The following is a 17,511-nucleotide window of genomic DNA, read 5'->3' as shown; positions in this document are numbered from 1 at the left end:
ATGTTCCCATGGTTATTTTTTCTGTTATTTATTGGAGGATATCTTGGTTACCTGTACGTCTTGACGATCATGAATAAAGCTCTTATAAAAGTTTGTATGTAGGTTTTTTTATAAACGTAAGTTTCAACTCATTTGGGGAAATAGGAAGGAACCTGCTTGCTGGAGTGCCTGGTAAGAATAGGTGTAGTTTTAAGAAACTGCCTGTTTTCCAAAGTAGGCATATCATTTCACATTCCCACCAGCAGTGAGTGAGGCTTCATGTTGCTGCACATCTTCTCCATCGTTTGGTGTTTGTTCTTGATGTTTTGATTTGAGCCATAATAGTGTCTAGTAGTATCTCATTCTTCTTTTATTTGCAACTCCTGTTGACATATGATGTTGAGCATCTTTTCTTACGCTTATTTACCATTCATATATCTTCTTTGGTAAGGTATATGTTCAGATATTTTGTCCATTTTTAATTGTTTGATATATTGATTTATAAGAGTTCTTATAAATGGACATGTTGAATACCAGTCCTTTATCAGAGAAGTGTTTTACAAAGATTTTCTCCCAGACTTCAGCTTGTGTTTTTAATCTCTTAACACTGCATTTCACAGAACAAGTTTTCATTTTAGTGAAGTCAAACTTACTATTTTTTTCTTTCATTGATCTTGCTTTTGGTGTTGTTTCTAAAAATTTATCACCAAAGCCAAGATCACCTAGATTTTCTCCTATGTTATCTTCTAGGAGTTTTGCATTTTACATAAGATCTATAATCCATTTTCAGTTAATTCCTGTGGAAGTGTTATGGTTTGTTTCTAGGTACATTGATTGATTACGTGGTAGGGTCTTTTTGATGTTGTTTTTGTTTTTGGCAGGTGGCTATCTAGTTTCCCTGGCACTATGTGTTGAAAAGACTGTTTTTTTCCATTATATTCCTTTTGATTCTTCGTCAAAGATCAATTGACTATATTTGTTTGGAATGATAGGAAAGCACTGACTTTTGTATATTAACCATTTATGATCTATAAGAAGGCATTGACTTTTGTATAACCATTTATCCTTCAACCTTAATCTACTCTCTTATTTTAGTTCAAGAGGTTTTCTTTGTTATTGTTGATTCTTTGAGTTTTTCTCCATAATCATGTCATATGTGACAAAAGACAGTTTTATTTTCTACTTCTCATTCTGTATACCTTTTACTTCCTTTCCTTGTATTTTCTTCCATTGGATTAGCTTAGACTTCTGGTACAGTGTTGACTAGGACTGGTGAAAGAGGGGCCGTCATTGCCTTCTTGATCTTACCAGGAAAGCATCTAGTTTCTCACCATAAGTATCATGTTAACCACAGATTTCTTGTAGATGGTCTTTCTCAGGAAGAGGAACTTCCCTTCTATTTGTTGTTTGCTGTCATGAATGTATTTTGTCAAATGCTTTTACAGTTTTATTTTCTCCCTTTTTGTTCCTGTTACTAATAATTTCTTTTTTCCCTCTTTTTTTTCTCAGCTTGTGTACACGTATCTTAATTTTATTAATATTGTCAAAGAGCCAGCTTTTGGTTTTGTTGGTTTTTCTCCACTGGCTTCCCATAACTTCATTGATTTCTTCTCCAACTTTTATTATTTATCTTCTTGTGCTTACTTTTGGTTTAATTTGCTCATCTTTTTCTAGTTGTGTAAGGTTGAGGTTTAGATCACTTATTACACAGATCTCTTTTTTCAAGTGTATGCCTTCAATGCTATAAATTTTCTTTAAGCACTTTTTGCTAGATCCCACAATTTTAATCAATTGTACTTTCATTTTTGTTTAATTCAAAAAAATTTTTAATTGCTCTTGAGTCTCCTTTGATCCATGAGTTATTTAGAAGTGTGTTGTTTAATCTCCAAGTATTTGAGGAGTTCTGAATATCTTCCTGTTATTGATTTCTAGATTAATGCCTTTGTGGTCTGAAAGTATATTTTATATGATTTCTCTTCTTTCAGATTTGTTAAGGTGTTTTTTATGTTACACAATGTGTTTTATCTTCATGAATTTTCCATATGCACTTGAGAAGAATATATATTCTGCTGTTGCTTGATGGAGTTATTTCACAGTTTTCAACTAAATCCAGTTGCTGCTGGTTCTCATAATTATTAATGGAGGAGTGCTGAAGTCTCCAGTAATAATAGTGGAGTCATCTATTTCTCCTTGCAGTTCTATCCATTTTTCCCTGGTGTATTTTGCCACTTTATTGTGTGCATAAGCACAAGGATTGCTGTGTCTACTTAGAGACTTGACCCCTTTATCATTATGTAATGCCCCATTTTATCCCTGTGCTTTATCTGAAATTAGATATTTCAACTATTTAAAAAATTTTTTTAAATGTTTTGTCCATACTGCGCAGCATGTGGGATCTTAATTCCCTGACTGGGGATTGAACCTGCTCCCTCTATACTGGAAGCATGGAGTCTTAACCACTGGACTGCCAGGGAAGTCCCCTCAAATATTTTTTAATGTTAACATGATACATCTTTACATATCTTAGTCTTACTCCATCTGTCTTTAATGTAATGTCAATTTGTTACAGACAGTACATAATTGGGTGTTTTTTTATCCATTCTGACAGTATCTGTCTTTCGATTGTTGTATTTAGACCATTGACTTTTAAAGTGATTATTGATACAGTGGCATTAATATCTACAATAATTTTTGTGGTTTCTATTCGTTGCCCTTGTTCTTTTTTTTCCCTTTTGTCTTCTGCCTTTTTTCTGTCTTCCCTGGCTTTGAGCATTTTACTTGATTCTACTTTTTCTTCTCCTAGCATATCAATTATACTTTACTTACTTTATTATTGGTTGCTCTTGAATTGTAGTATACATTTACAGTTAACGCAAGTCGACCTTCAAGTATCACTAAACCACTTAACTGGTTGTATAAATTCCTCATATTCCCCATTCCTCTCTTCCTGTCCCTTTCAACATTGCTGTCATTCATTTTGCTTATCCATAAGCTATAATTACCAAATAAATTGTTTCTGGTATTATTTTCAATAAGTGTTATCTATCAGATTAATTAAGAACTTTTTAAAGTGATATTTTCCCTTCATTTATTTTTTTCTCAAAAGCTCTCCCTTTGTCACTTTCCTTCCTTTTGAAGAATTTCCTTTAACATTTCTTGCAAAGCAAGTGTACTGGTGACAAATTCCCTAATACGTTTGTCTCAAAGTCTTTATAAATTCTTTTTTTTAATAAATTTCTTTCTTTATTTATTTTTGGCTGCGTTGGGTCTTCGTTGCTGCGCGCAGGCTTTCTCAAGTTGCAGTGACCGGGTGCCACTCCTCATTGCGGCGCACGGGCTTCTCATTGTGGTGGCTTCTCCTGTTGTGGAGCACAGGCTCCAGGCGCACGGGCCTCAGTAGTTGTGGCTCGTGGCCTCCAGAGCGCAGGCTCAGCAGTTGTGGCTCACGGGCTCAGTTGCTTCACGTCATGTGGGATCCTCCCGGACCAGGTCTCGAACCTACATCCCCTGCTTTGGTAGGCGGACCCCTGCTTTGGCAGGCGGATTACCAACCACTGCGCCACCAGGGAAGCCCTGTCTCAAAGTCTTTATTTTCCCCTTACCTTTGAAGGATAATTTTGCTCAACAATGAATTCTAGTTAGATCCTGTTTTTCTATCAACACTTGAAATATTTTATTCACAATTGGTGCAGCCACTTGATCAAGTCAGGCAGTTTCTCAAAAATTAAATCTATAATTATCATATGACCCCCCAGTTCCTTTCCCAGCTCTATGCCTATGAAAAATGAAAACATGTGGTCAAACAGAAATTTGTACATGAAATTTATAGCAATGTTACTCATAGTAGCCAAAAAGTGGAAATAATCTGAATGTCTATTAACAGATGAAAAGATAAACAAAACATTTTATCCATCTAGTGGAATATTATTTGGCCATAAAAATGAATGAAATATTGATTAATGCTACAGCATGGGTGTACCTTGAAAAAGCTATGCCGAATGAATGAAATCAATCACAGAAACCATATATTACATAATTCCATTCATTTGAGAGCCCTGAATAAGGAAATCTATAGAGACAGATAGTAGATTAAGATTTCCTAAGGCTGGATATTGGAGGAGGAAGATGGGATATTGGGAGTGAAAAAGTGAAGAGGAATTTCTTTTTGAGATGATGGAAATCTTCAAAAATCAACTGTAGGAATGATTGCATATATCTGGGAATATACTGAAAACCATTGAATTGTACTCTTTAATGTGATGCATTGTATGGTATCTACATTATGTCTCAGTAAAGGTGTTCATATAAATTAAATACATTAAGAGTTATGCAATTCAATCTTGTAGGCATATAAGAGTTTCCAGATTGATTAACACATCCATCACCACACATGGTTACTTTTTGTGTGGGTGGTGAGATTACTTAATCCACTGTCTTGGCTGATTTCAAGTATACAATGTAGGATACCGTATATTAAATCATCACATTGTAATCTTTAAATACAGGCAGTTTTATTAGTCATACCTCAGTAAAGCTGGTGGGGGCGGGGCACGGATTTCCAGATACTTCCCTGTTTAGATAAAGACTTACTATTTTTCTTCTATCAGTGAAAATCGGAATCAGTTGCCTTCGGGACATTATAGTCATTTACATTTTGAAGTTCTCGAGAAACACTGGCAAAATCTGATCTAAAATAAATTTCCTTCCAATGTAAAATGTGAATTTAATGAAACCTGTGTTGACGAAAAAATTAATTAGTCGATCTAAGAAAGAAATGGAAAATTTTATTCGAGCCAAATTGAGGATTATAACCTGGAAATATACCCTCAGAAAGCTCCAAGAATTGTTCTGCCCACTAGATGTCAAAGCACAGTTATATAAGATTTTGAGGCAGAGGGCTGTACATTAAATGATGTATTACTGACAGTTTACACAATCCAGGTCTACATGTACAAAGCAAGTATGAATAGTGGGTCATGGGTATTCGTGGCCCCTTACAAGATTAAGCAGGAAGGCTATCTCCTAAGGAGTTATCTTCTTGATACTAGGAGAATGTTGCTCTTTATGGTTGAGCAGGTATTTCTGCCGGTGGGGAGGTTTGGTTGATGCATAATGCTGATACACAATGCACAGTAGATGGGAAGGAGGAGGCCAAAGGGCAGAGAAAAGTTTTTATGTTTAAATTTTCCTTGACTTGCCTTAGAATATGAATTTTTATTTCATCACTTAATAGTTTAGTGAGTACATCTCACACCCTGTGGTTAGACTGAGTCCTTGTGCCCAGGCTGAGGCTGTTGGGTTCAAACTTCCCACAGATCCAAGTGCCCTGGGTTTCTTTCACTTAAGTACCAAATAAGTGGGGGTGGGAAAGGGATGGGTGGAAGGCTCAATCCTTGCAAGGATCAAAGATCAAATGGAGCCGGGTTCTTTATTATCAGTGGTGAGATCAAATGCAGCCGGGTTCTTTATTATCAGTGGTGAGGTCACATTTAGTGTCTTGTGTTTCTAAACAAGGGTTGCAGTTCCCTGAGTGGCCTGACAGCCCTATGCCAAGCCCTTGATCCCTAGAGACAGAAGGCCCTCTTGTTCCAGGGTGGCCTGGGCCACCCTCATGCTGTGTGCTTGTTTCACGAAAACTCAAGAATTCCCTGTAAATTGTAGCCACATGTTCACAAAGAGCTGGGAGAAAAAAACAGTAGAGGCAGCCCCAGGCCAGGAGAAAGTTTTTTCTCTATACAAACGATCGTGGCTGGGTCAGGTTCCCACCCACTGGCAGAAGGTGGTTCGGGTGAGCCACGCATCCTCCCTCCTGTTGTAGCTCTAGCTGAGGGGCGTGGCCTTCCGAGCTATCCAATCAGGGGCGCCGCTGGAGCAGGTGGGTGGGGGCGACGTACCGCACCGGGATGGACGTCCCAACTGGCGCCGGCCTCGCCGGAGATCGGGTATAGCCTGTGGTTCACGATTCCTGGTGAGCGGGCCGCGGTCTGTGTTGCGCTGTGACCTGCACTGGTCGTGGGAGCCGTAGGAAGGACTCAGGGAGACCCAGGAAACCTAGAAATGGTGAGTGTGCTGCCCCTGAGTGCGGAGTCGGGGCGGAGCGTCTTGTGGGAACCGGCTGTGGCGGGACTCGGACCTCAGTCCCCTCCCGCCCGCAGCGTGGACGCTGGGCCGGCAGCCGGACCCCGGGCGTCCTGTCCGGTTATTTCGCTCGGCGCCCGACCCCAGAGCTTCGCTGGGCAGCGCTGTGCCTACATCCCCGCGTCTCCCCAGACTGTGCGGTAACCACGGGGAGGGTCATTAGTGACAGTCAGGCCTCGGTCTCTGGGGTTCGTGCGTGGGAGGAGCTGTAGTCCGTGGTGTTCCCGGTCCCTTTCTCCCAGGGGTCACCTGTTTTCTCCTGAGTTTCCCACATATTTGGGAAGCGGAGTCTCAAATCCATGCTCCTGTCCCCCCGCCGTAGCTCTTCCTAGGACTGATAATAAATCCCTAAATGTTCAGATCCCTCACCTCCTTCCCAAAGCCAACTTCCCCTTTCTGATTCACATCATTATAATCAACTTAACTGTTTGTCTTCCGGCTGCATGTCACACAGATCCAATGTTTTATCCTTTTTCTCCAGAGCCATGGAATGCTGTTTTTAAAAGATTTATATTTGTCTGTGGCTGTTTTCGTGAGAGGAAAGCCGAGAATAACCATTTAGAACTAGGTTGCATCAAATCCTCTTGCCTCTCCCTCTAATCTGTCCTGCACATACACATCCTATGGGAAGTGCTTTGGGTGGATTTCTTCTTTGGAAATTTTCCTGGGTGTTTTGTCAGAAGTGACCCTCTCTGGGTTTGTCACCTCAGAAAGATTTTTTTCACTTATTTCAGTCTCAGTTTTTCAATAGAGGTAAAATGTATTTAATCAATAGAGCTTCAAAGACAGTATAAAATAGTTCTAAACAGGCAAGAAAGAGGTGAATTTTAGAAGAAAATAATATGTTCCAGTATTACACGTTCCATTTGTATAGGATTCTTTCACTCTTTATTCCCCTGAACATGTATAGGAAGTTCCTGAGGTCTATTCTTTACTTTGGGGTGTTTTCAAGTAAACTTCCAGGGCTTAGAATTGCAGAGTAGAAGTGTTCCAGTATGATTAGTTGTTTACAAACCAATTTCTTTCCCTGGAAATAATAATTACCTGACACCTGAATAGATATTTGGGGTTTTCTATTTGAACTCATCAAAGTGCCTTACAGTTTTCTTCCCTCCTTTCTATGTAAATGCTGGGTTTGAGTGACTTGGGATTGTTCACACACTGGCTTTGTGTCATTTAAAGTATCAACGTTGTTCCAGAGCAACTGCAGAGTGGAGCAGAGGCCTGACCCAAGCTATGGCTCCCTTTCTGCCTGCAAAGGGAAGTACTTAAAAGCCTGTTGGATTCTTCCTGGGGAACCTCCTTCTGCTGGTGTCCTTCCTGCTCACACCCACCACAGAAGGAGTCCTTTAAACTGAGAAAAGCTACCCAACCCCTGGAACACTGGAGATGCATGTGCACACGGGGGTGGGAGGTGTGTCATGATGCTATTTCTGAGTTTGTAGTTGTAGTTCCTTAGGTCTAGACATTTTTAGGCCTTATGTTGAAGTTTTGCATTCAGAATGTAATTGGTGCACATTGAGAAGGTCTGAAGGTCAGGTGTTCTGTCTCATGGACAAAGGGTTGACGAATTTGGGAGTTCATTTGGGTCAGACCCTTAAACAGAATCAGGCTGAGAGTTTCCTCACTTGTGAGAGTAGAAGCCTGGGGGAGGGAGAGCTTCCATGCTTACAGCGGGGAGGACGTATGGAGCTCCCAGTGTTCTTTCTTGTGGCTGCGCAGGTGTCCCTACCCTCCTTCACCAGAGGCTGACACTGTAGGGGGTTACTTCTCAACCAGGAGTGTTTAGAACCCAAGTTTCGATTATGTTCAACTTTGTGAATGTGGTGGTGGTTTTGTTTTCTGAATTGTAGCGAAGCATGCTGCATATCTGTGTTGATTCGTTTAGCCATTGACTATTGCCGCCCTTTGAAACTGGTTCGCATTGGCATTCGGGGTTATACTATGTAAGTTGGTTGACACAGTATAAGATAAGAAAATTGTGGAACCAGATAGAATTTTGGTTCCATTTAGGCAGGAGAACCTCAAGATGTGAGATATGGGTGTTTTTAAGTTCTCAGGTGCTTCTTTCATTTTCTAGGTCAGTGTCTGTCCATGTCTCTAGAGAACTTTGACTTTTAAGAGGCTATACTATTCCTAAGGCAAATGAATTCCTATTTTAATGCATGCGAGGAAAAAGCAGTTGAATTTCTTTTTTTTTTTTAATTAATTAATTAATTAATTTTGGCTGTGTTGGGTCTTCGTTTCTGTGCGAGGGCTTTCTCTAGTTGTGGCAAGTGGGGGCCACTCTTCATCGCGGTGCGCGGGCCTCTCACTATCGCGGCCTCTCTTGTTGCGGAGCACAGGCTCCAGACGCGTAGGCTCAGTAGTTGTGGCTCACGGGCCTAGTTGCTCCGCGGCATGTGGGATCTTCCCAGATCGGGGCTCGAACCCGTGTCCCCTGCATTAGTAGGCAGATTCTCAACCACTGCGCCACCAGGGAAGCCCTGAGTTTCTTTTTTAATTGATATGAGGAAAACACCTCAAAGCTTATGGAAATCTTTGAAATTTCTAGTACATTTCAGCACTTAATTGAAACCCCTAATGTATTATAATATGCTACTCATACTATAAAAGATTTTATGTTAAATATAGTAGAGGGAGGAACTCTTACAGATCTTACTCAATTTATGATGGGCTTACATCCCAGTAATCCCATCGTAAATTTAAAATATTGATAGTTGAAAATGCATTTAATACACCTAACTTACTGAACAACATAGCCTAGTCTGCCTTAAGCATGCTCAGAACACTTACATTAGCCTACATTTGGGCAGAATCATCTGACACGAGGCCTATTTTATAATAAAGTGTTGACTGTCTGATGTACTTTATTGAGTACTGTACTGAATGTGAAAAATAGAATGGTTGTATGGGCACAGGATGGTTGTAAGTGTATCTGTTGAAAGTCGAAAAATTGTAAGTTGAAGCATTGTACGTTAGGACTCTTGATAGAAATCCCTTGTTTTTTTAGTTGGAAAGGGATTTGTAAATTTTTCATGGTCTGCAGTTTTATATCTGCTAGTGTTTAAAGTATTAAATTTTGGAGTAGTTTCTTATGTAGAAAAGTTTAAATTTTAAAAAGCAAAAGCTAATTTAAAATAATGATTAATCATAGGAAAAGACAGTGTATGTAAATTTCTCTCCTTATTTTCAGTAACTAATGCATGGAAAGGTTGAATTTTTTAAAAATTCCTAAGATAGGAAACTAACTTACATATCCTGTTCTACTCCTCTGCTCTTATTCCTGCCACCCTGAAATAACCAGTTTTGATTACTTCTTGATCATTTTGTCAGTGTTTCTTTGTATAAGAACAAACCAGTGCTAATGCTTACTGGATTTGTTCTTATAATGAGCGGTTGGGGGTTCACATATTTGATGTTTGACTACTGAAAGTTAAGCCTCACCCCTCCCTCTTCCCCTAGTTCTTCTTACCTGGACAGGCTGATAAGAAAGCCTGGAGGCTCCTGCCCTGTGAGCTGCTGTTTGCTGAGGAGCTCCTCCTGTGTGCTGTGCTGCCCTGTGTGGCATTGCTGACCCCACCAACCCTGGGTTCTATATACAGAAGACACCAAGTTGGAAGTTTAGGTAATTCGTTGTCCTCTCTGAGCAGGAGTATGAGAAAGGCTCCTTTGTTAAAGTGGTCCTCATTCGATGTGTTGGCTGGAACCTATCTGTGTCTTTAAGTGAAAGTGTAACTGAGGCTGGGATTGCCTTGTCTTAGGGGAGTAAAAGGCTGATTATACCCTGTGAATGAGGGGAGCCCATCAGATGGCCACTCCTTAAAGAGCAGGTATTTCAGAGAGAGAAGGAGACTGGGAAAGGCAGCCAGTAGGTGGTGAGCTGAGTCCACTCTCCTAATATGAGGGCTCACCTCTGCTGCTGCTGCCCCTGCGTCTACTGCGACGAAGATCCTGACCCTCTGAGTTACGGGGGACAGCACCCATAGCCTCACTGTGGCACAGCAAAGGGATTAGTTCAAACTTAAACTAAAAACTCTGTAAAATACCCGGTAGTCTTGGAGGAGACCTCTGATCCCGATGGCACTAGTGTGAGCCCCCTGGAGGAAAAATTTTATGAGTCCCAGGGTAGAGAGGACACCCTCTTTTCCAAAGTGTATCCTGGGACTTAAAATATAATATAGAGAAGGACGGGAGAGAAGGAACAAAAGGAAAAACGTATTGAAAAAAGGCTCACAATTTTCCAGTTGGAAATCCAAAATATACTAAAAAATTTACATAACCAAAAAGATAAAAAGGGCAGTCCTTGCTTTTTGAGCCTCTTCAGAGCATAGGTTTTGAATTAATATTAGAGTCTCCTATAATGCCATAATTCACAAACCTTCCTACAATTATTGAGTGAGAGAGTATTAGTCATTTTTTATTTTTATTTATTTATTTTTGGCTGTGTTGGGTCTTCGTTTTTCTGTGCGGGGGCTTCCTCCAGCCGCGGCAAGCGGGGGCCACTCCTCACCGCGGTGCGCGGGCCTCTCACCATCGCGGCCCCTTAGTTATACCTAGGATCTCAGTAAATTTAAGCAAGGTGTACTGCATGATCTTAGAGGAAGTACTGAATATAATATAGAGGGCAGATTGGTATACTTCACCATAACCATCAGAACTCTTTGCCTCTCCTTACGATCATAGCACCCATTGTCACAAAATGTCCCATAGTGAGCAGGAAAGCTCTGAACCAATAAATCATAAATTAAAATTAAGTTAAATTAAGTTCTTGCCACTTCCAAATTGGCTTCACAAAATGAGACTCCATGGTCCTTACCCCTTAGTTAAATTAGTTATATGACCCAGTATAATTTAAACAGGGCCTTTGAGGATTGAAAACTTTAAGAAACCTTTTATTTTGGGAAGAAGTGATTATCCCCAGGACTTCTGCTTTGAACAGCCTAATTTGACCTGTTATTAAACCTGGAAAGAGTGAAAAACACCTCACAGTGGAACGCTACAGCCTTGAGGCTGTTGTCCCATCACATAAACCCCTTATTCCTAGTCCCCAGCATTATGGAAATTACTGACTCCATCTACTCAGCAACTGCTAAACATTCTGCTCAACATTCTGCTCTCACAGATTTGGCTACGTCTGTTCTGTTCAGTTCCTGTTCCAGCAGCCTCTCAGCTGCACTTGGCCTTCACCTCTGAAAGGACATGATACACCTTTAACTGGTTACCATCAGGGAACCTCAACACCACTGTGAACACACACAGTCTCTGCAGGCAGGATCTGAACTGCATCCACCTTGTGCCACGAGCAGAGATATGACATTAATGACATCTCTTCTGAGGAAGTTCATTTGATATTCAGGACATACAGTATTGAAAAAGGTGGACTTGTAAAAAGTGGATGGGCATTGCTCCAAACATATGAGGCCTGGATACCTTTAATGAATACATTTAAAAAAATTTAATAAACAGAAGGCCACCCCTTCCTGGCACCATGAAGAAATACCAATAGTCCGTCTCAGCACCCACAACATTGTCTAGATTCTTGTGATGTTTGGGAGGCAACATATCCCTTGTTTATAAATTTACCAGAGCCCATTTATGCGGTTAGTTGGAAATTGGGCCACCTTGAATGGACACCCCTACCATAGAAGGCTCAAGACTGTTGCCATACAACAGGCACACCTGGTAGTGTCCTCAGAGACTCCTTCACTATAGTGAAGAGGCTTCAGCACCCACCTCCCATACCTCCTGGTCACCCCTGATGGTCTTGTGTTGTAATTTCTCTCTTTTTCTTAGTTATGATCACAAGATGTTTATCAGTTTCATTGATCTTGTCAAAGAACCAGCTTTTTTTCTTTTAATATACTCCACTGATTTTTTCCCCCAATTTTTATTATTTCTTTTATTCTGCTTACTTTGGGTTTAAATTGTTCTTTTCCTTCCGAAGGTAGATGTTTACATTGTTGATTATAGATTTTTCTTTTTTTTCTAGTGTATTTGTTCAGTGGCATAAATTTGCCTCTAAGCATTGTTTTGCTGCATCCCACAACCCTTGATTAGTTGTATTTTCATTTACTTCAAAATAATTTTTTATTTCTCTTGGGACTTCTTTTTTGATCCCACGTGTTATTTAGAAGCATATTGTTGAATCTCCACGTATTTTGGGGAGTTTCTGACTATCTTCGTGTTACTAATTTCTAGACTAGTGCCTGTGTGGTGTGAAAGCATATTTTGAATGACTGCTGTCCTTTCAAATTTGTTAAAGTATGTTTTATGTCCCAGAATGTGTTCTGTCTTGGTGAATGTTCCTTATGAACTTGAGAAGAATGATTTCCATGGATTACAATTAAATCCAGTTGTTCCATGGTGCTGTTGATTTCAGTTCTGTCCTTCCTAATTTTCTGCCTGCTGCAATTGATAATTCATGATAAGGAGGTGTTGAAGTCTACAACTAGTAGTGGATTCGCTTACTTTCTTGCATTCTATCAGTTTTGGCCTCATATATTTTGCCCATCTGTTGTGATGCATGTACACATGAACGATTGTTATCCCTTCATGGAGAATTGACACCTTTGTCATTATGATAAAGTCCCTCTTTATCTTTTTAAATTTATTTTATTGAAGTATAGTTGATTTACAATGTTGTGTTAGTTTCTGCTATACAGCAGAGTGATTCAGTTATGCATATATATGTATATATACATATACATATTCTTTTTCATATTCTTTTCCATTATGGTTTATTACAGGATATTACACACTCTGCGTCATGGAGTGTGTAAATGGGTAATAAGAAAAGGGAGGAAAGAGTTTTTCTCACCAATGGATGTTCTTAAATTGATAATATTTATTTCATTTGTATAGCATTTCTGACATTTCCCAACATACTTTGGACGCTGCCATTAGACAGCAATAGGATTTGTAATGTGATCGCAGTAAAACTATGTAAATAATTTTCATGTGTTCCTGATGCTGTTAAATTTATGAGGAAGTAAGTATGGACAGAGAGTTAGTTTCTGATGATCATGTCAGAGAATAAATGTTGGGAGACAGTAGAATCATATGTAACCTTCCTTATAAATGGAGTATAGATGTCTAGTGCTGTCAGTCTTACTCATCCTACGATACATATATATGGGATGTTGTAGGACGCAGTGGTCTTTGAGGATGTTGCTGTGAACTTCACCCTGGAAGAGTGGGCTTTACTGGATTTTTCACAGAAGAAACTCTACAGAGATGTGATGGGGGAAACCTTCAGGAACCTGGCCTCAGTAGGTAAGGATGACAACTTACTTTCACCTTGCCAGTCAAAGGTCAAGTTTTTCTGCCCTACAGTATTATTCTAAGAGGTGGAATGTGTACAGGGAGGACATTGGTAAATAAACTAGGTATGGTCACAGCTCACTGTAGCACTAGAATCTAATAATTTTTCTATAACTTCTAATAGTTTAGAATCATTTTTCTGTGTCTGCATTTTAGGAGAAACATGGAAAGATCATGACATTGAAGATCAGCGCAAAAACCAGGGGAGAAAACTAAGGTGAGTGGCACTCCCAGCAGAAAGCAGTGTTTCACATGAGAATTATATTATTGTACCAGATCTTAAAAAGAAACAAGACAATCCATGCTTCAAATTTATTGCTTCTCAGAAAATTTTCACCGAATTACTTTCTTACATATGACATAATGTTCAGTGTTTGCAAAATAGTTCACTTGGAAACAGTATTAATAAGCCCTATGTATAAATATCACCATTTTGGTGAGCAAGGGTGAGTCCTCTTGCCGAGCATTCAGTGTATTCAGTTTTGAACAATTCACCCGAAATAGAAAAATACCTGTAGTTTTGCTACAAATAATAAGATTGTAGCTGAAATAGTATAATAAGTATGAAATCATTAATAAAGAGATCATTAATAATTCCTCCTTGTTTTTTGCAGGAGTCACAAGGTAGGGAGAATCTGTGAAGGGAAAGAGGATAGTCCATGTAGAGAAAACCTCAGCCTTATTCCAAATCTCAATCTGAACAAGAAAACTCTTATCAGAGTAAAACCATGGGAACACAAAGTATGTGGAAAAGTCCTCATGCATCACTCATCCCATAATAGGTACACCAGAAGTCACGTTGGACACAAGCCATATGAGTATCAGAAAAATGGAGAGAAGCCATATAAATGTAATGTATGTGGGAAAGCCTTTAGTTATCTGCAGTGTTTTGAAAAACATAAAAGAAATCACACTGGAGGGAAAACGTATAAATGTAAGGAGTGTGGGAAAGCCTTCATGCAGCTCAAAACTTTTCAGAGACACATGGTAACACATACTGGAGGTGCCTCTTATAAGTGTAAGGATTGTGGGAAAACTTTTAGTTCTTCAGCTTCACTTCAGATACATGAAAGAGCCCACAGTGGAGAGAAACCTTACAAATGTAAACATTGTGGAAAAGCCTATAGATATCATCAAACTTTACAAATACATGAGAGGACTCACACAGGAGAGGAATCCTATGAAGGTAAAAAATGTAGTAAAGCATTCAGTTGTCCCAGTTCCCTCCGAATACATGAAAGAACTCACACTGGAAAGAAACCTTATGAATGTAAACAATGTGGAAAAACCTTCAGATATTACCCTTCCTTCCAAACACACGAAAGAGTTCATACTGGAGAGAAACCCTATAAATGTAAGCCATGTGGTAAAACTTTCAGTTCTAATATAGGTTTCCAAATACATGAAAGAAATCACACTGGAGAAAAACCCTATGAATGCCAAAAATGTAGTAAAGCCTTCAGTTGTCCCAGTTCTTTTCGAAAACATGAAAGAACTCATACTGGGGAAAAACCTTATGAATGTAAGGAATGTGGGAAAGCCCTTAGAGCTCTCGCAAGCCTTCGAGTGCACATGATCACTCACACTGGAGTGGGACCTTATAAATGTAAGCAGTGTGAGAAAGCATTTATTTCTCCCAGTTCATTTCGAATACATCAAAGGAGTCACACTGGAGAGAAACCCTATGAATGTAAACAGTGTGGTAAAACCTTCAGGTATTACCCTTCCTTTCAAAAACATGAAAGAACTCACACTGGAGAGAAACCCTATGAATGTAAGGAGTGTGGAAGAGCCTTTAGTTGTTCAACTTTGCTGCGACTACATGAAAGAACACACACTGGAGAGAAACTCTATGAATGTAAGCAGTGTGGAAAAGCCTGCAGAGATTACACTTCCTTAGAAACACACATAAGAATTCATACTGGAGAGAAACCCTATGAATGTAAACAATGTGGAAAGGCCTTCAGGTGTTATCAAAGTTTTCGAAGACATGAAAGAAATCACACTGGAGAAAAACCCTATGAATGTAAAAAATGTAGTAAAGCATTCAGGTGTCCCAGTTATCTTCGAACACATGAAAGAACTCACACTAGAGAAAAACCCTATGAATGTAAACAATGTGGTAAAGCCTACAGAGGTTACAGTTCCTTGCAAACACATGAAAGGACTCACACAGGAGAGAAACCCTATGCATGTAAGGAATGTGGAAAAGCTTTCAGGTGGTATCAGAGTTTTCGAAGACATGAAAGAACTCACACTGGAGAGAAACCCTATGAATGTAAAGAATGTGGGAAGGCCTTCAGTCATCCCACTTCTTTCCGAAGGCATGAAAAGACTCACAGGGTAGAACCTTTTGAATGTAAACAGCGTGGGAAAGCCTTCAGTTGGCCTTCATCGTTACATGTTAAAACTCCCACCAGAAATAAATTATAAATGTAAGTAACATGAGAAAGCTTGATGAAAATTAATCCATGTATAATGTTCCAAAAAACTTTCAACACAAAAGAATTGTTTTTTACAAGTTGTAAATATATTGTTTATCAAGCCTCTTTCTTAAAGTATATCATTGGAATGTGGGTTTCTACTAGTTTCATAAATGAATATTGGGGTGATATAATTCTGCAAGTCATCTTTCAACAGTAGTACATAAGATTAAAAGGCAGTGCTTTTTCCTTGAATCAGTTAGTATTTTCTCTCTGCATTTTGAAGTCTGTTGGATCCATGGGTGAATTGAACTGTATTTCTGATATGTGCATAGTCAGGTTTAATTTTTTCTAGTTTTATTCTGTGTTAAGGGACAATTGGAAAATGTGGTATTTGTTGGGATTTTCCTACTGGATATCTGGATACTGGACAGTTCCTGGATATCTTTATAGTCTATTTTATGTATTCTACCTTTCTTAATGACAAAGCTCCTTTTTTGGAGTTTCATGTGAATAATTGTTTTTATATTTGGGCCTTTGCTTGTTGTTCTTCCAATGACTGTTATTTGGTGAATAGATTTTAAGAAGAGAGACCTGTGATGGGACAAATATCTGAGCCTGTGGATAATGTTAGAAACTAAATTTTTTTTTATTGGAGTATGATTGCTTTACAATGTTGTGTTAGTTTTTTCTGTATAGTGAATTGAATCTGCTATATGTATACATATATCCCCACCCTCTTGGACCTCCCTCCCCCCAATCCCACCCATCTAGGTTAATACAGAGCACCAAGCTGAGCTCCCTGTGCTCTACAGCAGGTTCCCACGAACTATCTATTTTATACATCGTACTGTATTTATGTCAAACCTAATCTCCCAATTCATCCCATGCTCCCCTTCCCCCTCTGTGTCCACACGTCTGTTCTCTACGTCTGCATTTCTATTCCTGGCCTGCAAATATGTTCATCTGTACTATTTTTCTAGATTCCACATATATGTGTTAATATACAATATTTGTTTTTCTCCTTCTGACTTATTTCACTCTGTGTGACAGACTCTAGGTCCATCCACATCTCTACAAATGACCCAATTTCATTTCTTTTTTTAAAAAGGCTTATTTTCTTTTTTCTTTTAATTAATTCATGTATTTATTTTTGGCTGCGTTGGGTCTTTGTCGCTGTGCGTGGGCTTTCTCTAGTTGTGGTGAGTGGGGGCTACTCTTGTGGTGCGCAAGCTTCTCATTGCGATGGCTTCTCGTTGTGGAGCATGGGCTCTAGGTGCGCAGGCTTCAGTAGTTGTGGCACGCAGCCTCAGTAGTTGTGGTTCACAGGTTCAGTAGTTGTGGCATGTGGGCTTCAGCAGTTGTGGTTTGGGGGCTCTAGAGCGCAGGCTCAGTAGTTGTGGCTCATGGGCTTAGTTGCTCCACAGCATGTGGGATCTTCCCAGACCAGGGCTCAAACCCGTGTCCCCAGCATTCGCAGGCAGATTCTTAACCACTGTGCCACCAGGGAAGCCCCAATTTCATTTATTTTTATGGCTGAGTAATATTCCATTATATATATAGTGTGTGTGTGTATATATACACACACGCACGCGCACACACACAACACATCTTCTTTATCCATTCATCTATCGATGGATATTTAGGT

General features: G+C 39.5%; 1 protein-coding gene across 2 annotated transcripts in view; it reads left to right on the top strand.

Moving 5' to 3' along the window:
* Window positions 1-15,973, top strand: part of LOC118891825 (zinc finger protein 709-like) — a 56,485-nt gene extending 40,512 nt beyond the window's left edge. Inside the window, exons 1-4 of one of the 2 annotated variants that reach the window (XM_036845581.1) lie at window positions 5,912-6,039; window positions 13,266-13,392; window positions 13,597-13,657; window positions 14,055-15,973. In XM_036845581.1, coding sequence (XP_036701476.1) covers window positions 6,037-6,039; window positions 13,266-13,392; window positions 13,597-13,657; window positions 14,055-15,873 — 2,010 coding nt within the window. In that variant the 5' untranslated portion in view covers window positions 5,912-6,036 and the 3' untranslated portion in view covers window positions 15,874-15,973. Of the gene's footprint in view, window positions 1-5,911; window positions 6,040-13,265; window positions 13,393-13,596; window positions 13,658-14,054 lie in introns of those variants that run through there. The other variant, XM_036845579.1, reaches the window with a different exon arrangement.
* The last annotated feature ends 1,538 nt before the right edge of the window (window positions 15,974-17,511 follow it).

The sequence above is a fragment of the Balaenoptera musculus genome, chromosome 3 (assembly GCF_009873245.2).
Source record: "Balaenoptera musculus isolate JJ_BM4_2016_0621 chromosome 3, mBalMus1.pri.v3, whole genome shotgun sequence".
Lineage (NCBI taxonomy): Eukaryota > Metazoa > Chordata > Mammalia > Artiodactyla > Balaenopteridae > Balaenoptera > Balaenoptera musculus.
Note: the sequence above shows the minus strand (reverse complement) of the source record. Positions and strands in the feature narration are given on the sequence as shown.